A 22302-nucleotide genomic window follows, 5' to 3' on the forward strand; every position below is an offset into this window, starting at 1 on the left:
AATGCATGGGATAAAAAAGGATAGAGACTCAATAATGGAGCGTCTACAATAAATGGTTGAATCTACTAATTGTCTATTGTGAACTGAACCATGATCCACTTCAACGAAATTAGTAAATTATTAAATTTAAAAAAGATTAGTACTTGATCGGAAGTAATAATTTTTTAATTTATGATAAGTAATAGCACTAATAAATATTAAATAGTTCATTTTATTACTTAATAATATTAAAGAAAATAATGTGAGCCTTATTTTTTAAAACGTAGAAATGTTTTTGTTTATTAAAATATATATTACATTTAACTTGTAATTAATATTTGTACCAGTACTTGTAATAAAAGTCCTAGTGACTGTCCATAAATTGTATGTCGGAAACCAACAATACTGTCTGAGGTAGCTTAGGTTGAGGGCTTAGAACAGTTAGCGTCTGCCTCTCAACATCCACATTTGTTCTGTAACAAATAACATTTAATATAATTTAATGTGAAATAATTATCATTTTGTTGCTACTTGTATAAGAATTCGTCAAGAATTGGTCAATATACGTACACGCAAACAAAACCAGCTACATTTGTTTGAATAACGTCATCTTCATTTGAATTTGCAAATGAGATTGACAACAGATGATGCAAGAGATTCGGTCCAGGCGAAACTGCAACTAATTTTGTCATATTTTCATCCGCCGTCATTCCTAATGGCATACAGGAAGTTGGCAAAATCGGAGCTCCGATTTTATAGAGCCTCGCTTCTGAAAATTTAATCTCAAGGCTATGAGGGTAAAGTGGTGTTCTCAATCCATAAAAGTATTCTCTTACCGCTGCGTCCCTAGTCTCTGCTCGTTGTGATTGTCCTCTTTCCACAACACCTCCACTTTTGGGCAAATGTACAACCTAACATTATTATTATTATTATTATTATTATTATTATTATTATTATTATTAGGTGTGCAAAATGGTTATTTAAAACTTGTTTTTCTTCAAAGCACTAACTCACCTTCACAAAATCGGGCATGTCGTCTTTCAATTCATTGTACAACCTCTCCTGGTCCAAAACTAGTATCACATCGACTTCGAAGGCCTGGGCAGCGTGGGTCAACAGTTTGTATCCATCGCCTCTAACCCATCCACAAGTATTGATGACTACGCCAGAAGCTCTTGCCTTTTTATTAGCTTGAAGGCGATCTCTACACACTTTCGCCAATTTAGTGACGATTAAATTGTACAACTCAATGTTATATTGAGGAGAATTGTGACCAAAGTGAAAAACTAGAGGCGCTTGTTGACTAAATCCTTCTGTAACACTGGCAGGTCTCTCGACTAGTAAGGCTCCAATTGTTCCAGGGATGCTGATCTGACCTTGACCCACGTCCAAATCCACGAAAATCGGCCTCCTGTGCATTCTGGCGGCATAATTCAACAGAATTTTACTCAAAGTGGACTTTCCGACATTGCAAGGGCCGACAATCATAGTAATTGGTCCCTGAGATTCTCCCTTTTCTGCAATATCTCGCATAGGCTCCAAGGCTGCATGGCAGTTCAAATATATTATCATTGGTGTTTCCTTGGCAATATAAGTCACGTCAGTTTTGCCGATTAATTCAATCGTACAACCGTGCCATGTGAAAATTGCCACTTTTGCGCCTGGAAGGAATTCATACTTTTTTCCCTTAACCAACTCTGTACCGAAAATCTCTCCTAATCCATTTTTCAACTGAAACAAATAAGAAACTCCGGATACATTTCAAAAAAAATATATTTAATGATATGTCTTTGACTATTTTGTTAAATCACTTTTAGCAATTCCTAACAAATTACCTCTAAAAGAACTTTCTCATTTTTCGATTCAATTTCAAATCGAAGTTCAGAATCAGCATCCAACTTGAATTCTCGTGGTTTTGGATCATTTTCTGTCATTTTTCATTGATATAAAAATCTTAAATTGAAATAAATTTACAAATAGACAATGCAACAACTACACAATCGGCCAAGCATGGCATCAGACAATCAGACGACCACTGGAAAGGAAATGTAAACAATGTAGTTCATACACAGTTCATAAAGCTGCGTTCACATCAGGAAAAGTAAATTCGGTATGATATACGGATAAATACGTAAAATGCTGGTAAAATGCTTAACATAATTACAAATTTTTCAAATTTAAGTTTTCTTATTTTTTTAAAATATTATTATTAACAATCTTCATTTGAATTATCGACTTTAATAATCCTTTTTTGTTGTAATATTTGATTGCATTTTTTTAAATGCTTTGATTTGTTATTTCTTTTATAGATCAAAGTATTCCTTTTAGAAAAATGATAATATTATAGGTATATAATTTCATTCATTGTCATTCCAATACCTAACTTCTGAAAGCAATAGTACTAAATTTTTCGTTAGTTTCGGCTCCGGACTTAATACTGTCATTATCTTCTCATGCATATTGACGTCTTGCCTAGAATATAACAAAATTTATTACAATTAATTATGCCGTTTCGACAATTTTTCACAGTGACATTATTAATTCTTAAAAGTAGTAACATGTTCAACTCACACATGTAAAAACCCAGAAATATTTGATTCAACTATATCGTCTTGATTTAATTTGGCCAAAGAAACGGAAAGTAAGCGATTTTTCATATTTGGAATTGGTTTGACAGGCATTAATGTTGTGTCTGGAGATTTTTTGGCAACAGTCATATTAGATGAAAACCCTGCAGAAATAGTTACTCTGTAAATGGAAATATCTTCAAATTTTAATTCTATTTTGAAGGGATGTAACTGGGCCTTTGGAATGCCGTAGAAATAATTGTGAATTAAACTGTTCCTAGACTCAGCTCTTTGAGTCTCATTTCTTTTGATGACCCCGCTACTTTTCGGTAAGAGAGACACCTATAAAAATGAATGTTTTAATTAGTTAATAAATTTCTTTTCTCCAGAAGAAATTGAAAAGAAATGTACTATAGCTATGATTAACATACCTTGACAAATTTTGGCATATCGCGAAGCAGATCATTGTAAAGCTGCTGCTGATCAATGACAAGAATGGCGTCAACTTCAAAAGCATATGCAGCATGAATTAGAATTCTGTAGCCGTCCCCTTTTGTGCAACCACAAGTATTGATAATAATTCCCGAGTGCCTCTCATTTCGATTCAACCTCATACGCTCATTGCAAACTTGAGCCAGTCTTGAGGTGAGTAATTTATAAAAAGTTTGATTGCACAGTGGTGAACTGGAACCAAAGTGGAAAAGTAGAGGTGCTTCTTCAGTGAAACCTCCCTCGACACTCGCCGGATTCTTTGGTATTACAGCTCCTACACTACCAGGTAAACCAAACTCCGCTTGACCTACATCGAGGTTTACATAAATTGGACTTTTATTCATTCTGATGGCATAGTTTACGAGCATTCTACTCAATGTCGATTTTCCTACATCACAAGGACCAGCAATCATGGTAATTGGACCTTTTTCGTTTTTCCTCTCAGACAGTTCACGGAGACGTTCTAAAACTGCATGGCAATTTAAATACAGTGTCATGGGACTTTCTTTTGATGTATAAATTATATCTGGATCTCCTTCCACTTCTATAGTGCATCCTTGCCATGTAATGACAGCCACACTTGTTCCGGAAAATGTGTATTTTTTATTTACTACAAGTTCAGTTCCAAATAATTCTGCCAGGCCGGACTTTAGCTAATAAAAATAAAAGTATAAACATAGTTAAAAAAAAATTTATTATTTTTTTGATGAAAATTAATATATGTAAACAAATAAATACCTCTATAGTTATTTTTTTACTTTTTGACTCTATTTCAAAACGCAATTCAGAATCGGGTTCCAATTTATATTCCTTTTTTACATTTTCCATCATTTAATAATTTTGTAAATATTGATACAAACAAAATAATATGTCCCATGTGAGCTGAAAGCGAGAGCAAAAAACAACAAATTATAAATACACCTATTGTAGACGTTCCATAAAGAACCATGTGCTTACTTTTGGAGGTGTGGTTGCACCTTTATGTACATGAAGACGTTAAAGGTCAACTCATACATTCTTAAATGGAAACGCAATCATAATAATGAGTAAGAGGAGGATAAACATGATGCAGTATGCAGTCCTTCTCTTCAGGCCAAGATGATGTCATTGCTTATATACCTATCCATATTTACAACAGTTGAATTGAGTTGAACAGAAGGAGGTTGAAAGAAGTCGTTGTGTTGTGCAGCACGTGGTGATTCTATTCTCTTTTTAATAATATTAATTTTCTCCTCAACGAAAATGGTGTTAGATTTAGATCATTTTCGGGAAGATAAGGGATTCAATCCTCAAATTATCCGAGATTACCAAGCGAAACGATTTAAAGATGTTGGACTGGTAGATACGGTTGTGATGAAAGATCAGCTTTGGAGACAGCTGCGACACAAAGCCGATAGTTTAAATAAATTGAAAAATCTTTGTAGTAAAGAAATTGGTGAGAAAATGAAGAAAAAGGAACCGATGGGAGCTGATGAATTGCCGCCTAAAGAAATGGAGGATAATTTAAGCGATGTTACATCGGATAGCCTCAAGACTTTGACAATTAATCAAATAAAAAAGCTTCGAGACTGTCTGGATAAGGCAATAGAAAATAACAATACGAATTTAATTAATGCAGAATCAATGAGAAATGATGCTCTCAGAGAAATTGGAAATCGTCTTCATGATTCGGTTCCAGTTAGTAATAATGAAGATGAAAACAAGGTGAGTTTTTGTCGTTTTTGTATATTTAAATTATATATTTGGAATTTAATCTAAACTTTTTGTTAATTGAAGGTTGAACGGACACATGGTGACTGTATGCAACGTAAAAAATACTCTCATGTAGACTTAATTCACATGATTGATGGCATGGATGGAGAACGGGGAACTGCAGTTTCTGGAGGAAGAGGATACTTTCTCACTGGTCCCGCTGTTTTCTTGGAACATGCTCTTATTCAGTTTGCACTTAGAAAATTATTTGACAAAGGATACAAACCTTTGTATACGCCTTTTTTCATGAAAAAGGAAGTTATGCAAGAAGTGGCACAGTTGGTTCAATTTGAAGAAGAATTGTACAAAGTAATGTAATAGTTTTTGCCAAAACTAAAAGTGTATCTATATTTTCGGTTTTATTGAACAAGAAATGTTTTCTGGTTATAGGTGACGGGAAAAGGAAGTGAACAAGAAGGCGATAAAACAGTCGAAGAAAAATTTTTAATTGCCACTTCGGAGCAACCTATTGCCGCTTATCACAGAGGAGAATGGATTGCAGAGAACACATTGCCAATTAGATATGCTGGACTTTCCACTTGCTTCCGGCAAGAGGTTGGCTCTCATGGACGAGACACTCGAGGAATTTTTCGAGTACATCAGTTTGAAAAAGTAAGGCATTCTTTTTTTTTTTAAGTTGTTCTATAATATATAATTCTTAAAATATTTTTGAAAAATAAAAGAGAGTTTAAGTAATAAAAAAAAAAATCTCAAGATACTTTTTTTTTCTTTTATTTTAAAGAATTATTCATGTTTTTTTAATGCATGGAAAAGATTTTTTAAATTTTATTCTCACTTTGAACTTGATTAAGTATCAATCAAGTATTTTTTTTATAGAAAATATAAAAATTCAATTTCATTTTAAAAATAGTTTTCATATACCTAAAAAAGTTGTTCTTTATAAAAAAAGTAATAATATTTTAAAGACTTTTTTTTTTTATTTATCATTCAACTGAAACATTAGTGAGAAAGATGTGAATTGCCCGCATTTTTTTAAATTACTAATTTATAATTATTTTATAGGTTGAACAATTTTGCTTGACGTCCCCGCACGATAATAAGTCTTGGGAGATGATGGAGGAAATGATTTCAAATGCAGAAGAATTCTGTAAGGACTTGAATATTCCTTACCGAATCGTAAACATTGTATCAGGTGCATTAAATTTAGCTGCTGCTAAAAAATTAGATCTTGAGGCATGGTTTCCTGGCTCTGGAGCATTTAGAGAACTTGTCTCCTGCAGCAACTGTTTAGATTATCAAGCTAGAAGATTACTTGTGAGGTATGTATAGATTATGCAATGAAAAGAATAATTCAAGTAAATAATTTAACAAATTTTACTTTTGACAGATATGGACAAACTAAGAAAATGAATTCCACAACAGATTATGTCCACATGTTGAATGCAACAATGTGTGCAGCAACGAGAGTGATTTGTGCTCTTTTAGAAATCAATCAAACTGATACAGGAATCAAAGTCCCAGAAGCACTTTCACAATTTATGCCAACTCAATATCAAACTGAAATTCCATTTGTTAAAGCTGCACCCATTGATTTGTTGGAGGTTAAAAAGCAAAAGAATAAGTAATCTTAATGAAATAATTACTTTTTTAAAATTAATTTCTACTATTTGATTTTTATATTTCAAAACTTTTTTATCTTGCAAAATGTACTTTAAATAAATTAATCGTAATAATTGAAGAGAAAAAAAAATTGTACATCCCAATTATTGCACCATCTTTTTATAATTTTTCATCATTACAAAAATCAGTCGAGCTATAAATATGACGCAGAAAAAAGCAGGTAAAATTTAATACAAGTTAGAGATATTTTAAAAATTGTACAATACTTTTTAACAGTAAACAAGATATATATATATATATATATATATATATATATATATATATATATATGTATATAGGTATTTGTCTTTAAAATAATTTGTTTTACAACTTGAGTAAAAATTTTGTTCTAGTTTTTATGATGCTAAATATCGAAACATGAAAACTAATTGTGGATTAGGACAATTCATTATTAACAATACAAATACTTTCTATGTGCCATTTTTGGGGAATGTATTCGCTTCTACTGATGAGTCTGATTGAGACATCAAGCCTCGAAGCTAGATCATAAGTTCCTGAGGCAGGAATGATGGCCAGTAATTTTATTTTACAATGTCCAAATGGTTCAATGCGACACTCGATAGCCGTATGGCCTGCATACCGATAAAAAGTTGAAGCTTGCGGTGTGTAGAGTTGAGACTTTATACTCGGCAAATGCGTTTGACTGGAAAAGTAGGAAAAGCTTATTAATGATTAATTGACATTTTATATTTTTGTATTTATTTATATGTATATTGATGATAAATACCTGCTAGTTCCAATGGTATTAATCTTGACATCCACTTTGGATGGTGAATTATTTTGCATTGTCATAATCACTGGAAGAGGGCAGAACCTTTTCCTCTTAAAATTATGTTTCGTACAACTGACGTGCTTCAAGGAATACCAAAGTACATTCTTCTGACATTCGGAATGTTTATTCGTTTTGATGAGACAAGTTCTTGCGTCGGGTCCGAATATTTTGAGCCTTGAACCATATTCAATTGGTTCGGGTGTGTCAATTGGTTCATTGTAATATTTGCTAATAACTTTAATATCTACATGCTGCTGACCAACAGCTTCCCTCACAACAACACTTCTTTCCATAACTTTCGCTTTCCACCTTAAAATTAAAACTGAATTTATTGAATAATCTTCCGATTCCTTTTTGGCCAGATCCAGTGCATTGTCTGACGTAACGTTTGCAGAAATATTTCTCCTTTCTATGAAATCTATGTAAGGTACATTTGTGACAGGATCCATGTTGTCGTCTTTTATTAATGAAACATTAGAGTATAGTTCATTTTTAGCTTCCAAGTCTTTGACCGAGTGGCGTCTTAGCTTGAGCAAAAAATGTATCGTTTGTTGTGGATGGATTTTAGTTACTTTTGTCGGACAATTAACTAAACTCCAATTCTTACTTTGAAAAGCTGCATTCACTAATTCAATTTCATTAATAAATGGATCGTGAACCTGATTCATGTTTTTAATTTTGAGAATTAAATTTAAAGTCGGACCTTTAGATACGACAGTGCTACTCGTTCGAGCGATTGCACTTATTTGTATTGAATCGAGAACAGTCAAATGCAAGGAATGTCTACTCACTCGGTATTTCGAAGACTTGAATTCTGAATTCTCGTAATAGAAGAGCAAGTCCAATTTGTGATTTTCAGTGGTTGGTGCCCGCACCCAGAAAGTCGTAGTGTAACACTCTCCAATATTCAGCGTAGTTGGAGGAATTTTATGGACACACGATTTTCCATTAATTCTACTTTTCGAAAAGGAAACTAACTTGGGATCTGAGAAGCCAATGTGGACATTCGATAATGCAGCGTTGCCTGTGTTTTTTAAAGTTAATTCGACATTTTGTATCTCTCCAGAGAGCATTTCAGGAGACATTGTTGAAAATGAAATGTCCAAGAATGGAGCCTTCTCAACTACATTCATCCATAGTCGATAATCATTTCCGTACAATACAACATCAGGTTTCTCTTTAACGTGCTTTAATTTCGGTCCTTTGATTTCAAAAAGTCTTTTTCCACAAACATTCGGACTTGGCGTTTCTAAATCTGCAGAGAGATTATATGAAACACCAATTACCTTTAAACTTCCAATCATTTTCGGTTTGAGATACAATACTAAATCTTGCTTGGAGCCAGATTGAAGTACATAATTGTCAATCGACTGAGCCTCAATAATGTCCAAGTATTCGCCGCTGTTTAATGATTCATTTGTGAATACGTTTTCTCCCGCTTCAAATGACCAGAGAAGAGTAATTTTAGTTAGAGGTAAAGGAATTTCCAACGGATTATATAACTGCACAGAAATATAAATCGGTTCATCGATAAACACATTCAATTTTGACGAATTGTTACTCTTGCTGGAGTAAATTGAAATTGAAGGCTTAAATATCATTGGCACTGAACCCTGGGCTTCGGCTACTGCTCGCTCTTCCAGCTTTGACCAATTAGTGCTATCTGAATCAATGGATAAAATTTGCGACACTAATTCCAAATTATTTCCCGCTTTTAAAAATGGACCGGGTAGAACTTTAATTTCATTCCCGTCAATTAGGGGAAGTGGTAGTAACGAGAGACTTTTCTCCTCAGCTCCTTTCAACTCTTGGAGTAGAGCCTAAATAACAAGAAAAAACAGATTTATGCATCCTAATATAAATCAGTTTTGAAAAATATAATGGTAAAAGTATAAATTTACGTTAGTTGCATGAAGAAATTCTCTGAGAAAGGCTGCTTGTTGAAGAGCTGGTTGCCTACTAACTGGATTTAGCAATTTTTCGTAAAATTTCACTGCGAAGGAAGTTTGCTTCAGAGAAGTTGCTTGTCTTCCAAGAGTAAAGTGAATGTGGTCGTCGGCAAATGACCATCCTTTTCCACAGTAAACCTGTAAATGGGAATGAATAAAGGAAATTGTTTGCTTGCGTGAATTCCAAAAGCACACTTACTTCGTATGCTTGTTGGTAACATCTTAGAGAGTGTCTCTTTTGACCAGCTTTTGAGAATCGATGGCCAGCAATAACAATGTGAAAAGCATACTTTCGAATCATTTTCGGTCCGATGAAGCAGTACGCAGCTTGCTCAAGTAGTAAGGCAGATCTCAAGTCTGAATCCTCGCTGGTCATTCTAATCAACTGCTTTGCCGAGTCTGCGTAAAGTCCACGATTCTTTAGACACTCGGCGCTCAATAGAGTGGCTCTCGTCGCAAACTGTGGCATTTTGCACGTATTCAAGTATGTCAAAATTGCGTCGTCCATGTATTCAATGCTTTTCCTAGTCATCTCCTCCTGCATGAACGCACTCAAGGCCGCCATCTCTAATGCCCCAGCGTAATAGAGCCAGGCTTGATCGACGGCGAAATCTCGCTTTGCATTGTGATAGGCTTGATAGGCCAGGCCAAAGAGACCAAACATGAAATACAAATCTCCCAATCTTCGTAACTGAAGTTCTGGAGACTCTGATGTGTATCTAAAAATTTTCATTTTCATTTAAACTATTCATTTAAATTTTTCATAGAATTTCAATTCGAAAATTGTCAGTTTAAACGTACATTACAATATTTGCGGGAACAGCGCCAGGAACTCCGGGTTTACTTGTTCCAAACCATCTTTTTGTTGCACTAAAGAGAGATCTGCTCACTCCCTTTTTATTTGAAATAACATCATTCAGCAGGCCAATTTGTCTTTCCACATAAGGCAATAAGCTCTTCAAATAAAATTCCGACATCATAAATTTCAATCTTTCCAAATCGTCCAAGGAAAGCCTTGTTCCATGTGAAACTGAAGTTGTTGCTTGCCCCGGGGAGTCCGCCCAGACATTCACATTGATGGGGGGATTATCCAGATGAATTTTAGAATTCTCACTTTCACTCATCAACGGATGATGGGTCGGAACAGCTTCTTGGCCAATTTCAAGTTGAACGGTCGATTCGGAAATCTCGACAGGAGTATTTACCAAATCTGTAAAGTCGGTGGTCAGAAAATTCGATGCTTGTGGTGTTAATGGTGTCCCTACTTGAATTATTCTGAAACAAATAACTCGATTTTACTAATTAAATTAATGCATAATATTCAGCGACATATTCTTTTAAAAATACATATGTCTGACTTTTCATTATCTGTACTGATTGGATATGGCATTGCTGAAACCCCACTGGTGTCGGCTGGAGTTCGTGGTGAACTGTTCTGCCCACTGCCACTGGAAAGGCTTCCATTTTTAACGATAAATTGACTCCACGGGTCTGGCAAGTGAATATTGTCGTCTGATTGACCTGGAGGCCTCGAATTCATTTGCAGTAGAAAGCAATTATTCACTCCGTACACATTCTTCATTTCTCTGAAAACATCTTCGGCTCTGAAAAAATGTATTATTTAATAACTACTATGTTAAGTGTGTGTAAAACATTGTGAAAAGAGTTGAGTTTGAAAATAATACTTCTTCTTGTTATCCTGATACGTGTCGTGAATTAATATATAGTATCGAAGAACATTATTATTAAACCATTTGGGAAGTTGCCCTGGAATACTCTGATTCAACTTGGCAGCCATTTGTTGAATAATCTCTAAAGGTTCGTCATCGGATGTCGAAACAACAATCATACATGCGAGAAAGTGTCTTGTAAATTCGTGATCAGACGGATATTGAACATTGAGAAACGTGTCTCTCCAGGCCTCGAACCACGGAATCGACACAGGAAGACTGAGGTCAATTGAACCAGTATTAACTACAGTAGAGCGTTCTGTGAAAGAACAACTGACAGTCTCATTTAGCATTCTTCTGGCTATGGCTGGCTCCGGCGGAGTGCTATTGACATCGCGAATTAATATTTGAAGGCAGCGAACAGCACTAGTATTTCCTTGTGGATCCTTGATATGTCCTGCAAAAGAATATTATTTAATAATTATCAGTTTCCCTTTGCATCACAAAAGTATTTGGCAAATTTCATCTAAAGGTGCCACGTGCCTTCACAGCTTAATCTACAAAACGGTTGAAGCAATTCTGTAAAAGACAAATTGTTTTTCTGGCAAGTGATTTCAGCGTTGTTTGAACAAACAGCTGCAACTTGAGGAGAAAACGTATTTACAATAAATTCCCGAGCTGTTGATTTACACTGAGCCATTTCGATTAATTTTCTGTTTTCTGTAAAAGTAAAAAACACGGAAACATATCAATAGTTAATTTTTTCAACAACACTTTTAAAAAAGTTGGTATGAAAACTCACAGCGAAAAAATAAATAAAAAACTATTCACACTGTATACTATAATATTATTTTAGTACTTTTCGAAATCAACTACTCGATTACTACAAAATCCAGAGATGGGTTATTACACTCTAAAACAGAAGAAGAGAGAAAAACTAAAGGTGCATTTCGGCCTTAAGGTGCGATCACACAGCTCTGAAGAATCGATTTTGCTTTGGCTTCAAGTTTTAATAAGCATTGTCTACAATACAATAACTGCAAATTGCATACACTCGCACTCGCTTTCTTTTTTGCGCCTCCTGTCAGAAAATCTCTGCTTACAATCACTTACAAATTTACAATAAAAAAATCAACCAACGTGTGTGTATATACCACACTTGCAATTGCAATGCAATGTTTTTTCTACTGTGACACCTTATTTAAAGCCTTTAAAGAACATCATTTTTATACAACAAACAAAATAATACACTCTTATAAAAACCTGACAAAAAACGTTAACGTTTATTTCTCATTCTCCCTATTTAATTGATTTTGGAATATTTATTGTATAAATGGTAAGCGGCTTTCTTTTTTATTGTTTGCTTATTTTATTCTTCCTTCATATTATAATATAATATTACTCTTTTTCCTTAGATGACGTATTAATAATAATACAATAAAAGGGAGGAAATTAGTGAAATTGAATATACTAAATAATGGAATAATAATTCTTGACATCATTGATTTTGAGAATTTATAAAAACAATTTAAAAATGAATCCAGCAATAAATTGGGAAGCAGAGCATCGTCAAACTCTTCTCCAAAGCAGGTCTGCTCTTGAAAGATCAAATCAATCTGTTATAAGATCTCAAGTAATTGCTCGTGAGTCGGAGCAGATTGGAACAGAAGTAATAACAGAATTAGGTGAGCAACGTGAATCTCTTCTTCGTGCGAAAGAACGACTTTCTCAAACTGATCAAGGTCTTGATAAAACTCAAAAAATTATGCGCACTATGAAAAGAAGAATTTTAACTAATAAATTTGTTTTAATAGTAATTATTGTCCTGGAAATTGCAATTTTAGGGTTTATAATTTATATCAGGTTTTTTAAAAGGTAAAAAGTAAGTGAAATACTTTTTTTAAGGACAATAATTTATTATTGTAAAAACCAAATTTTCGACTAGTCCAATCGAAATATTTATTATAGCTGTGGCAAAAGGATAAAGTTTCGTAGGTCTTTTTCTTTAAAAACGCAGTACTTTTTTAAGTTTTATTTTTTGTTTTTATTAATTAACGTTTCTAAATTATAATGAAATTTATAAATGATAGTAAAATAAACTTTAATAAACGTACACTTTGAAAATTTATTACAAGAATGTTAATAACTGTTTACATAAAAATAAATCAACTGTTGATATAAAAAGCATACATTCTCTTAAATACTTCTGGATTATATCCTTCTAAACGAGGTTTTCCATCACAATAGTCGACACCGTCAAATAATCTGATTCTTTTAGATGACCACCAATAATTCATTAAACCTTCTCTGCCATTAATGTTCAGTGTGTTTAGTTGATAAATGGAAAAATGAAAATTTTCTCCATCCGTTTCAATGCATTGAACTGCTATTGGTTCTGGGAGATCCTGTACAGAGCTGCCGAATCTCTTATGTGCGCAACTCGCTGCTGCAGTAAAGGCTTTCAACATGTTTCGGGCAAGAATTTGTGTCTCGTCAACTGGCAGTTCCGTCAAATTCTTAACAGCAACAGGATCGTGATTAATTAGAATTGTATGAATATGAGGTTTCGAGTGGTTCCAATCAATCGCTAATAAAAGAAAAAAATTATTAATACAGATATACGATTATGCAAATTGTATATCAAATTTTTTTAAATTATCTCACGGTAAAAGTTCTTTTTCTCATAAATATTAGTTTTCCTTAAACTAATACTGTGATGCAAAGGATATAGATCTGGTAATTCCTGATTCACCGCCTTTTTCAAAAATGGTTGTAAAGGGGACGTTGATGTCATCAACATATCCACGGTTAGATAAAATTGAATTAAATCAAGGTCTTTTTCTGTAATGTAAACAAAATTAAATCATTTTTAGCGATGTATACAATTCTTTTTCAATTTACTAAAATAAATTGTAACACAAATGAAAATTTTCTTAATAATTGAAGGTAAATAACGTTTTTAAATAGTTATTCGATCAAAATTAAAATTAATATTAATATTAACTTTCAATCGTACCAATAGAAAGAGCAACGATTCCATTATCAATGAGACTTCGTTCATAAGCCACTTCAGCTCCATTAATAGATTCACAAAGTTGTAATAATTTGTGCAATAAGTTAAAACTGTAAGAATTTGCCAATTAATAATAATTGTCTCTCTTATTGAGACTAGAATGTCTTTTTAATAAGAGATTCTAATTTAATACAATGAAAATAATGGAGAAATACTCACGATTTTCTCACACTGGTTATTCCTAAAGACCGAGGGAAATTCCAAGCAGGTCTTGCGGGATCCTTTAATTTTGGTAATTTTTCTTGATAGGCATCAAATAAATTTGAACTTAACAGTGACCTGAAAGTACAAAACAAACAATTTTTTTAAGTGTTAAATTTTAATCTAACTTGTAAATTTTCACTACCTTAAAACAAGATGATGAATATTCTCAGGACACTGATTAAAAAGACTTTCAATTCTCTGTGGAAATTCTTCTTCAAACTGAATAGTTTTAACTAATACTTTTCCCTGAGGAACACCTTCAACTAAAAGATCATTATCTTCATACATTAGGCATGGGAAATCATGCCAATTAGGATGTGTCTCGTCATTTTCTACTGGAAAACCTTCAAGTGGAGGAGGAAATGTGAGTCTAAAAAAATTTCAATACACTTATTATCTGGTTTCATTAATAATTTAAAAATTATTGTACCGCACCTTTCAAAATTTTTTTTAGGATTGAGAAATTCTGTAGGGTCAACTACTTGAATTCCTCTTGCTTTAAGAACTGCTTCTGCTCCATCTTCTAAAACTGGCTGGTTACATTTCATAAACCAATGTGATTTGATAAATCTTCCCATGTGTTGTTTACACAAAAGTTTTGTTAACCTCATTATTGTAGAATGTACTGTAAAAATTAATTGTAACTAAAAGATGAACAAATTAAAAATAGTATTTCTACTCATAGTTAAGGTCACAAATTTTGAAAGAAAATTATCTCATCAACTACTGCATATTACAATAATATAAATACCTTATTAGTTTTAAATTATACAATGAAACTTACTTTTTAATATTTTAGCAGAAATGAAATAAACATGTAGCACACATGTAAGCACTGGTAAAATCTTTTCAATATACATATACTTAAGGCCAAGTCCACAAGCTTTATGTCGTTATTTTCAGCATAAGGCTATGTCCACAATAGGTTCTGATAAACATAAACATAAATATCATGAAAATGCAGTCACAGTTTTGTATTTTGTAACAATTTATTTTATTGAAATGCGTTAAAAATATATTATTGTCACTTTTAACATGAATTCGAATATTTCGAAATGAGATTCTTATATATTGTTCTGTTTAAAGTTGCAATTTCTGCTAACATTGACCTTTCCTCCTCTGTAAACGGTGCGTTAGTCTTTGCAAAAGAGTGTATTAATTTAGCATAATCTTTATTATCTGAGAAAGTATTGGATTTCCTTATGAACAATTTCAAAAGCTTATTTCTTGAGCATCCTTCTAATCGAACTACTGGAAACATATTCAATATAAAAATATGCCACTGCTTTAGTTCTCGTGTACGGTCTGCAAATTCTCTGTAGGAAAACAAATGTTTAGAATATTATTTATAAACATAATTGTTCATGTTAACTTTTGAAAATAAACAGTAGTGGTTTTCTGCACTTACAATAAAAAAGATGTATCTTTTTGATTGGCAAAAATTTTTAACAATGCTACAATAGTATTTATACTTTTTGGTTCGCTATTCAGAATCTCAGTTAAGACTAACTGTCGAAGTTCATTGGGAAATTTAAGTGCCCAGTCGCAGATTCCTTTCTTGATTAAAACAGAGTCATTTTCTAATTCGGTAATCTAAAAATTGAAATTAAATAATTTCTAAATGTACGCATACACTTGAGAAAAGTTTTGAAAAACATCATTTACCTTTGGTAATAAAAAATGAATGGACAATGCAGGTAAAAAGGTCTGACTTTGTTCAATAGTCATACTACAAACAGAGTAACACAAATTAAACACTCCATTTTCACTTAGATGCTCTTTGAAAGCTCCAAAAACTTTTGATAAATCTTCATCCGATAAAGCTTTCAAATGCAGAAAATTAAGTCGACCATTTGAATGTTCCAAAGACTCAATGGAACATTTTATGAGATCTTCTACAGGCAAATTGATTGATGTTTTTTCTAAATGTACAACATTTTCTGCTTGAGTGAAAAAAAACTGATTTTCATTATTCACATCGTCATCATCTGAAGTGATTAAGTTATGTCCATTTTCAAGATGTAGTTTGTCCTGGTGACTCTCATTTTTCTGGTACAGTGGCTAAAATTCACAGAAATTAACCAAAAATTTTATAAAAATTGAAAAACCAATTTTAAAGTTTACATTATTTTATAAATATTACGAAATAAAAAAAGAACTGTAACTGTATATCAACTTTTCGTACCATAAAATAGTTTATTTTTTATTAATAAAAGTTGTATTTGTATGCAATAATATACTAACTTTTCCAATAATTGAAAACCATGCAGGATTAAAATTAATATTTTTGTCAGATATGAAATCTTTTATCTCTTTTAATGAACTTTCACCAAGTCTGCAATTTTGAAAACTCATTTTTCCAGTTACACACAAAATGTCAACATTTTTGCCCAATGTTTAAACTTTACGACAATTTACGACACTTTTAATTGGTGATTACTCTTTAAATGTTGAAACCAGTTGAGACGTTAAAAAATTTCTAGTAAAGGCCAACGCAGAATAGATCTGTAATCGGAACCGCAATCGTAAGCGTAACCGTATGTAAGAATGAGTTAGAGAAGGATAGGTATATTGTTTATCCTTCTCTAACTCATTCTTACGCTTACGGTTATGATTGCGGTTCCGGTTACAGATCTATTCTGCGTTGGCCTTTAATAAAACCCGTGTAAGGCAGTGTTTGCATGTTTGCACGTTGTTCGTGAACGAGATTCATGAGATAGAAGAGATCACAAATATAGCTCTGTCCTTTTCTAACTCATCCTATGCGTTCGTTCGAGAAGCAGTTGTGCTTAGGCCGCAGTCCCATGGCAGCGTTTTGCGTTGCGTTGTAATGAGAGAGAATGCAGCAAACGTATATTTGCATCTTTTTCTCTCCCATTACGACGCAACGCAAAACGCTGTCATGGGACTCCACCCATGACAGGGTAAACTCCAGTTTAACGCTGCGCTTGGCGTTTGGCGATGAGCAATGAGTTTAACAAGGACAGAAGTATATGGATAGTTGTATTATTGTAGACTCAGCCTGCAGAAAGTTCATACGAAAGGTGTAGAATCACCATAATGATGTATATGAAAACATGCCTTTACTAAAATATTGTAGTATACTAGCGGGCAATATGGCGGTTACAAGACGAGATGTCTGTCAAATACGTAATTTCGGAATGTAAAAGAATTTTGTATTGAGTGTTGTATAAAAAATTTGTCTAATTTTACACTCTAATTTGCAAGAGTGTTTAAAAAAGACTATAATATAATTGAGTGTATACAAGCATTAGGAAGCATTTAAGTTTTTCTTCTGTATAGCAGTTTCTGAACTTTTAGTGACTAAAGAATGTAAATACATGGTTTTTGATATTATTCCATATTATTATGCCGCTGAATAGCCAAAATTTATCCGCATGTAGTCATATATAAAACAAGGTTTATTATATTCTTGTATGATGTCGGCTCCACCAAATAAAATGAGAGGTACTTGGTATTAAAATAATTTAACCTCAAATAAAGATTTAAATTTTTATAGTTGCGTGTATATATGTATAACGTTTTTAGAGTATTTATTTTCCATAGATTTTTTCTTCTATTCTCATGTTACAAATAATAATAGAAATTTGATTTCTATTAATTTCACACTGATTCTAAATTATGTGCATAATACACTTGGTTTTTTAATGTAAAATATACATCTTTATAAATTTGTTTCTTAAAGCTAATAAAGTGTCCACTTTTATAAACAGGTCCTGGTCGTCCACCAAAATTAAAAACGTTTTGCACCTGGTGTGGAGAAACGAAGCAATCATTAAAATATGTTTTACCAACTCAACATGGAAATAAGGAATTTTGTTCTCAAATTTGCCTTTCAGAATATCGTAAAGGTTATGTTTCTGAGAGAGGAGCTTGTGTACAATGTGATAATGTTATTCGTGGTACACCTGTGAGACTTGATCAACAAGATGGACCAACAAAATATTTTTGCTCTCATTTCTGTTGTAACAAACATCAAAAGAAAGATGGACAATCAGATTCAAAGAAAAGTAAGATTGAAGATTTGCTTATATGTATTTAGTTTAAAAAATTTAAGTGTACATTTTTTACTTTTGCTGAACATACTTGAAAACTTATTTTCTAATATTTATAGACAATAATGAGCAGAGGTCTACAGTAGTAGCTTCTCCAGTTCTATCAACAATATCTAGTAACAATAATTCTACAACAGTAGCAGCAACAGCGGCGGCGGCGGCAGCAGCAACGACAACAACAACAACATCAAATCAATCCTATAAATCAAATCTCAATATTTCACAATCACCATCAACTTCAAGTGGGAATTTTCAATTTGAAACTTATCAAACATTCGACTGGGAACAATATTTGAAAGAAACAAACAGTACCGCTGCACCTGCAGAATGCTTTAAACAAGTAATTATTTTCTTTGTCCAAAATAATGAATGCTTTTTAATGTTTTTTAAAATTATTATTACCATTTTCTTTTGAAGCATGAAATACCGCCGACAAATGAATTCAAGATGGGAATGAAACTGGAAGCGCTTGACCCGCGAAATTTAACTTCAACATGCATAGCAACTGTGGTTGGTGTCTTGGGTCCACGATTGCGTCTCCGATTAGACGGGTCTGATAATAAAAACGACTTTTGGCGTTTGGTCGACAGCAACGAGATTCACCCAATAGGGCACTGTGAGAAGTCACGTGGCATGTTACAACCACCTTTGGGATTTCGAATGAACGCCTCAAGTTGGCCATCGTTTCTTATGAAAACTTTGAATGGTGCCGAAATGGCACCAGCCAAAATCTTTAAAAGCGAGCCAAGTACTCCGCGCTCAAATATGTTTAAAGTTGGTCACAAACTGGAGGCGATCGATAAGAAAAATCCCCAACTAATTTGTACTGCGACTGTGGGAGCTGTCAAAGATGACAGAATTCATATTACCTTTGATGGTTGGAGAGGTGCTTTTGATTACTGGTGCGAATATGATTCAAGAGACATGTTCCCCGCCGGCTGGTGTTTCAAAAGTGGACATCCGCTTCAGCCACCTAAGCAAAAATGTAAAGACTCTATTACTATCAATCAACATTTTTTGATATTACAGTCAACAACTATTCTTCAATATTCATAATTTTTCAATTTTTAGCCACTGGACAAAATCGATTCAAATCCAGGACCAGTAACGTTCTTCCAGTTATGGCTGTTTCTGGATCAAGTGGAGAGTCCGCCGTTTCTTTAGTGAGTCCAACTTCTTCTAGAGCACCTCCGCAATTAGCGACAGAACCAGATACCAGTACTGCGAACAGCAGACTACTTTCGACGGAAAATGGTAAATCAAATGAGTGCAAAAACAATTTTAAACGTTTTTGAAAAATACCTGCAATCTCTTTTTTTTCTTCCAGTCACATTGTACGTGAATCAAACATGTTCTTGCGGTCCATATTTTGATCCTCGAAAAGTAAAAGCAATGCCAGGTCAATTTGGATCAGGACCAATTCCAAATGTGGCGAGAGAAATCTTTCAAGCTTTTTTAATGGCAGCTTTGAATCCAAGGCAAATGTTGAATTTACTGAAACGTGGCGAAGGTGAATTCATTACTTTAACATTGGAAAGTAAACCAACGACAGTGAGAATTCCAGTCTTTTTGGAAATTGAGGATTTCTATACATACATTAGACGACAACTCGAAGATCTTTGTGTGTGCGAATATTTACTATCAAAAAGAAAGGATAATTGTAGTAAATGTATAATCACAGCACAACAGCCCAGAATTGTCGTCAATGATGAATCATCGACACCCTCTATAGAAAAAAGACGGTGGTCTACTGATAATCAGCAAAATTCTATGATCACAATGTCGACATCAACATCACCACAACAAAAGCCCGAGCATCCACAAACTATTCCAACAACACAGACTGTAATACCAGTCACTCCATCACCTGCCAAACAATCAAGAAAGTCTGTTCCCGGTAAAATATTGTTTTCAAATTTAAAACAAATTACAGTAATAATAAGAATGATGGGAATGAAGAAAAAATTTTATTTTCTACTCTTATTGCAGAATTTGAAGCAGCGACTTCAACGACACAATCAGAAGTTCCTGTTGCTAAATATTCATCAACGGAACCTTCCGAGTGGACAATTGAAGATGTTATTCAATTTATTGCAATTACGGATGCTGCTCTTGGTCAACATGCTGATCTATTTCGGAAACATGTAAGTCATTATTATTATTATCATCATCATTATTTATTAAACTCGATATATTATAATCTAACGTCTTATTGTTTTAAGGAAATTGATGGTAAAGCTTTACTGCTATTGAATTCCGACATGATGATGAAATACATGGGTCTGAAATTAGGGCCAGCTTTAAAAATCTGCAATCTCGTGAATCGAATCAAAGGCCGAAGACATTTAGTACTGTGACTCATTTAAATTGAAATTTCACAGTCGGATTTATGAAACATACTTTTGCTGTTGTTAAGTACAGGTATGTCAAACATCTTGAAAATTCCTTTTTTTCTTTCGCTTCATCAATAGAAAATCTGGTCTCGTTGCAATTTTGAAGTATACGAATATTTCTCAAAAATATACAACATATGAATGAAGAAGAGAAAAAAATGCAAAATTTTTAAAAGTCGGATGGAAGAAATAATTAAGAATGATATCAAGGCTGTCTTCCATTCAAGGAAAGCTTGACAAACTTTCAAAACTTATGATCTTCCTATCTTGCCTTTTATATTTTTTATATTCTTTTTTTTAATTAGAATATGTATTTTCTTTTGTGCATCATATTTAATATGATTCTTTCAGAAGAAGTTATTTATTTATAGATGATTTATTATGTTACATTCGCGCAAGAATGTATTGCACAATTTTTTTAAGCAATTCTAGTTTAACAGTTAAAATTCATGTACATTTTTCATTTTTTTTTTTTTTTTTTTTTTTTTTTTTTTGGTAATGCTATTTTATGTCTTTAAAATAAAAAAAAAATTTCTTCTCGTTTTGAAGAAGCCGGAGGGCAGCCTAAAAATTAAGGCGGTGAGAAAAAGCTTTTCATATTGTGAATATTTTCCGTGGATATTAACGTTTTTATCTATTATTAATTAAACGAAAGTATCTCACGTTAATTTGAAAACTACATTTAAAATCTAAAGTGGTGAATTTTAACGTATATATTTTATCTAAAGGCTTGTGATCTCCGTTGAGACGATTGTATGTAATACGGAACCGATCATTTCAGTATCATTTTAGTTTATTTTTAATATCAGATCCTACACCATCTTCTCTTAATGTTTCTCATTGTCAGTTAAATTGATTTTGTAATTCTTTTTTAAATCTGATTTAAAAAAATATTTACTTGCAAGTATTTATTTATTATTATTATTTTTTTGTTTGTTTGTTTGTTAATATTTATGGCAATGCTGTATTTTTTAAAATATAGTTGTGGTGTAGGACCGTTTGCGATAGTGACACAATAAAGAAGAAAGAGTGGTGTAGCAATCATTTATGATATTACTATAATTTTTTTTTTTTCAAATGATTATCATTTATGTAAGATAATTTTAATTGTTTTACTTTCATAATTTGTAATGTAAAAAGAAATTGAATGACTGTAAGAGAAAGAAATAGAGAATAAGTTGTGTGCAAACATAAAACTAATGTTTATAAAGAACATTATTTGTCAAAGTATTTAATTGAATCAACTGAAATAAATTATATGTTGATTTTCTTTGTAAACAAGAAATAGGTACCTACCTACCACAGGATAATTTGACATTCTAATTTTTTGATAATGGAATATTTAAAAAAAAAACGAAATATCGATTATTATTTATGGTAAATTTTCATTATTAAATTCTCTATATTAAAAAAAATATATTATTTATAGTTATACAAATCTTGTTTTACCTAATGTAAATTATAATGTGATTATTGCACGACAACAAAAATGATATTTAGATATTACTCTACAATATCTATAAATAAAAACAAATTACTGGAAATTTTAGAATAATTAAATGTTAATTACTCGAAAACAATTTAAAACTTCCAGCTCTACCTATGTACTATTATTATTATTATTATTATTATTAATGATAGTAAAATAGTATAAAAGAAACATTTTAATCAATTTCAAAAGTGTGAATATGCAATATATTAGTCAATAAATTCAAGAGTAATTGAATAATTTTA

General features: G+C 32.5%; 8 protein-coding genes across 9 annotated transcripts; 3 read left to right on the top strand and 5 right to left on the bottom strand.

Annotated features, from left to right (window-relative positions):
* Positions 1-251: 251 nt before the first annotated feature.
* On the bottom strand, positions 252-2066 carry LOC122504448 (protein CLP1 homolog). Its single transcript, XM_043615568.1, has 4 exons — positions 1815-2066; positions 994-1710; positions 550-890; positions 252-452 (listed from the first exon to the last, which is right to left on the bottom strand). The coding sequence occupies exons 1-4, from the start codon at positions 1911-1913 to the stop codon at positions 344-346; spliced, it is 1266 nt and encodes a 421-aa protein (XP_043471503.1). The 5' UTR covers positions 1914-2066; the 3' UTR covers positions 252-343.
* Positions 2067-2233: 167 nt separating this feature from the next.
* Positions 2234-3956, bottom strand: LOC122504449 (protein CLP1 homolog). Its single transcript, XM_043615570.1, has 4 exons — positions 3777-3956; positions 2978-3691; positions 2551-2888; positions 2234-2451 (listed from the first exon to the last, which is right to left on the bottom strand). The coding sequence occupies exons 1-4, from the start codon at positions 3867-3869 to the stop codon at positions 2337-2339; spliced, it is 1260 nt and encodes a 419-aa protein (XP_043471505.1). The 5' UTR covers positions 3870-3956; the 3' UTR covers positions 2234-2336.
* A 171-nt stretch (positions 3957-4127) lies between these two features.
* Positions 4128-6456, top strand: LOC122504445 (serine--tRNA ligase, cytoplasmic). The gene is made up of 5 exons (XM_043615565.1): positions 4128-4742; positions 4815-5099; positions 5181-5402; positions 5814-6070; positions 6139-6456. Exons 1-5 carry the CDS (start codon positions 4281-4283, stop codon positions 6374-6376), a joined length of 1464 nt encoding a protein of 487 aa, XP_043471500.1. The 5' UTR covers positions 4128-4280; the 3' UTR covers positions 6377-6456.
* Positions 6457-6514: 58 nt separating this feature from the next.
* Positions 6515-11740, bottom strand: LOC122504442 (trafficking protein particle complex subunit 8). Its single transcript, XM_043615562.1, has 10 exons — positions 11625-11740; positions 11366-11542; positions 10838-11279; positions 10511-10756; positions 9954-10427; positions 9352-9871; positions 9105-9290; positions 7159-9023; positions 6706-7074; positions 6515-6661 (listed from the first exon to the last, which is right to left on the bottom strand). Exons 2-9 carry the CDS (start codon positions 11520-11522, stop codon positions 6807-6809), a joined length of 4158 nt encoding a protein of 1385 aa, XP_043471497.1. The 5' UTR covers positions 11523-11542; positions 11625-11740; the 3' UTR covers positions 6515-6661; positions 6706-6806.
* A 96-nt stretch (positions 11741-11836) lies between these two features.
* Positions 11837-12877, top strand: LOC122504451 (vesicle transport through interaction with t-SNAREs homolog 1B). The gene is made up of 2 exons (XM_043615572.1): positions 11837-12158; positions 12238-12877. The coding sequence occupies exon 2, from the start codon at positions 12357-12359 to the stop codon at positions 12699-12701; it is 345 nt and encodes a 114-aa protein (XP_043471507.1). The 5' UTR covers positions 11837-12158; positions 12238-12356; the 3' UTR covers positions 12702-12877.
* A 56-nt stretch (positions 12878-12933) lies between these two features.
* On the bottom strand, positions 12934-15042 carry LOC122504447 (39S ribosomal protein L37, mitochondrial). 2 transcript variants are annotated; one of them, XM_043615566.1, is made up of 7 exons: positions 14884-15042; positions 14535-14724; positions 14242-14469; positions 14055-14174; positions 13839-13945; positions 13487-13663; positions 12934-13409 (listed from the first exon to the last, which is right to left on the bottom strand). In XM_043615566.1, exons 1-7 carry the CDS (start codon positions 14957-14959, stop codon positions 12988-12990), a joined length of 1320 nt encoding a protein of 439 aa, XP_043471501.1. In that variant the 5' UTR covers positions 14960-15042; the 3' UTR covers positions 12934-12987. The 2 variants fall into 2 exon arrangements, with proteins under 2 accessions (XP_043471501.1, XP_043471502.1); XM_043615567.1 differs by having other exon boundaries at positions 14851-14905.
* Positions 15043-15069: 27 nt separating this feature from the next.
* Positions 15070-16597, bottom strand: LOC122504450. The gene is made up of 4 exons (XM_043615571.1): positions 16344-16597; positions 15765-16160; positions 15508-15692; positions 15070-15415 (listed from the first exon to the last, which is right to left on the bottom strand). The coding sequence occupies exons 1-4, from the start codon at positions 16452-16454 to the stop codon at positions 15130-15132; spliced, it is 978 nt and encodes a 325-aa protein (XP_043471506.1). The 5' UTR covers positions 16455-16597; the 3' UTR covers positions 15070-15129.
* A 617-nt stretch (positions 16598-17214) lies between these two features.
* Positions 17215-22252, top strand: LOC122504443 (polycomb protein Scm). Its single transcript, XM_043615563.1, has 8 exons — positions 17215-17567; positions 17834-18130; positions 18235-18515; positions 18593-19160; positions 19247-19429; positions 19503-20072; positions 20165-20319; positions 20398-22252. The coding sequence occupies exons 1-8, from the start codon at positions 17537-17539 to the stop codon at positions 20530-20532; spliced, it is 2220 nt and encodes a 739-aa protein (XP_043471498.1). The 5' UTR covers positions 17215-17536; the 3' UTR covers positions 20533-22252.
* The last annotated feature ends 50 nt before the right edge of the window (positions 22253-22302 follow it).

The sequence above is a fragment of the Leptopilina heterotoma genome, unplaced genomic scaffold, assembly GCF_015476425.1.
Source record: "Leptopilina heterotoma isolate Lh14 unplaced genomic scaffold, ASM1547642v1 Lhet_299, whole genome shotgun sequence".
NCBI lineage: Eukaryota > Metazoa > Arthropoda > Insecta > Hymenoptera > Figitidae > Leptopilina > Leptopilina heterotoma.

Excerpts from the sequence above, each read along its gene's own strand:
- LOC122504448 (XM_043615568.1), bottom strand. The coding sequence starts at position 1,913 with ATGACAGAAAATGATCCAAAACCACGAGAATTCAAGTTGGATGCTGAT. Across the intron at positions 1,711-1,814 it reads ATGAGAAAGTTCTTTTAGAG|TTGAAAAATGGATTAGGAGA; the intron begins GTAATTTGTTAG and ends TATTTGTTTCAG. Across the intron at positions 453-549 it reads GTAGCTGGTTTTGTTTGCGT|AACAAATGTGGATGTTGAGA; the intron begins GTACGTATATTG and ends TATTTGTTACAG.
- LOC122504449 (XM_043615570.1), bottom strand. The coding sequence starts at position 3,869 with ATGATGGAAAATGTAAAAAAGGAATATAAATTGGAACCCGATTCTGAA. Across the intron at positions 2,889-2,977 it reads ATATGCCAAAATTTGTCAAG|GTGTCTCTCTTACCGAAAAG; the intron begins GTATGTTAATCA and ends TCATTTTTATAG. Across the intron at positions 2,452-2,550 it reads ATTTCTGGGTTTTTACATGT|GCAAGACGTCAATATGCATG; the intron begins GTGAGTTGAACA and ends GTTATATTCTAG.
- LOC122504442 (XM_043615562.1), bottom strand. The coding sequence starts at position 11,522 with ATGGCTCAGTGTAAATCAACAGCTCGGGAATTTATTGTAAATACGTTT. Across the intron at positions 10,757-10,837 it reads TATCAGGATAACAAGAAGAA|AGCCGAAGATGTTTTCAGAG; the intron begins GTATTATTTTCA and ends ACATTTTTTCAG. Across the intron at positions 7,075-7,158 it reads AATACCATTGGAACTAGCAG|TCAAACGCATTTGCCGAGTA; the intron begins GTATTTATCATC and ends CTACTTTTCCAG.
- LOC122504451 (XM_043615572.1), top strand. The coding sequence starts at position 12,357 with ATGAATCCAGCAATAAATTGGGAAGCAGAGCATCGTCAAACTCTTCTC.
- LOC122504445 (XM_043615565.1), top strand. The coding sequence starts at position 4,281 with ATGGTGTTAGATTTAGATCATTTTCGGGAAGATAAGGGATTCAATCCT. Across the intron at positions 4,743-4,814 it reads ATAATGAAGATGAAAACAAG|GTTGAACGGACACATGGTGA; the intron begins GTGAGTTTTTGT and ends TGTTAATTGAAG. Across the intron at positions 6,071-6,138 it reads GCTAGAAGATTACTTGTGAG|ATATGGACAAACTAAGAAAA; the intron begins GTATGTATAGAT and ends TACTTTTGACAG.
- LOC122504450 (XM_043615571.1), bottom strand. The coding sequence starts at position 16,454 with ATGAGTTTTCAAAATTGCAGACTTGGTGAAAGTTCATTAAAAGAGATA. Across the intron at positions 16,161-16,343 it reads GGTTTTCAATTATTGGAAAA|CCACTGTACCAGAAAAATGA; the intron begins GTTAGTATATTA and ends TGTGAATTTTAG. Across the intron at positions 15,416-15,507 it reads AAAGATACATCTTTTTTATT|AGAATTTGCAGACCGTACAC; the intron begins GTAAGTGCAGAA and ends GTTTTCCTACAG.
- LOC122504447 (XM_043615566.1), bottom strand. The coding sequence starts at position 14,959 with ATGTATATTGAAAAGATTTTACCAGTGCTTACATGTGTGCTACATGTT. Across the intron at positions 14,175-14,241 it reads ATTCATCATCTTGTTTTAAG|GTCACTGTTAAGTTCAAATT; the intron begins GTAGTGAAAATT and ends TTGTACTTTCAG. Across the intron at positions 13,664-13,838 it reads AATCGTTGCTCTTTCTATTG|AAAAAGACCTTGATTTAATT; the intron begins GTACGATTGAAA and ends TTTACATTACAG.
- LOC122504443 (XM_043615563.1), top strand. The coding sequence starts at position 17,537 with ATGATGTCGGCTCCACCAAATAAAATGAGAG. Across the intron at positions 18,516-18,592 it reads CTGCAGAATGCTTTAAACAA|CATGAAATACCGCCGACAAA; the intron begins GTAATTATTTTC and ends TTTCTTTTGAAG. Across the intron at positions 19,430-19,502 it reads ACTACTTTCGACGGAAAATG|TCACATTGTACGTGAATCAA; the intron begins GTAAATCAAATG and ends TTTTTCTTCCAG.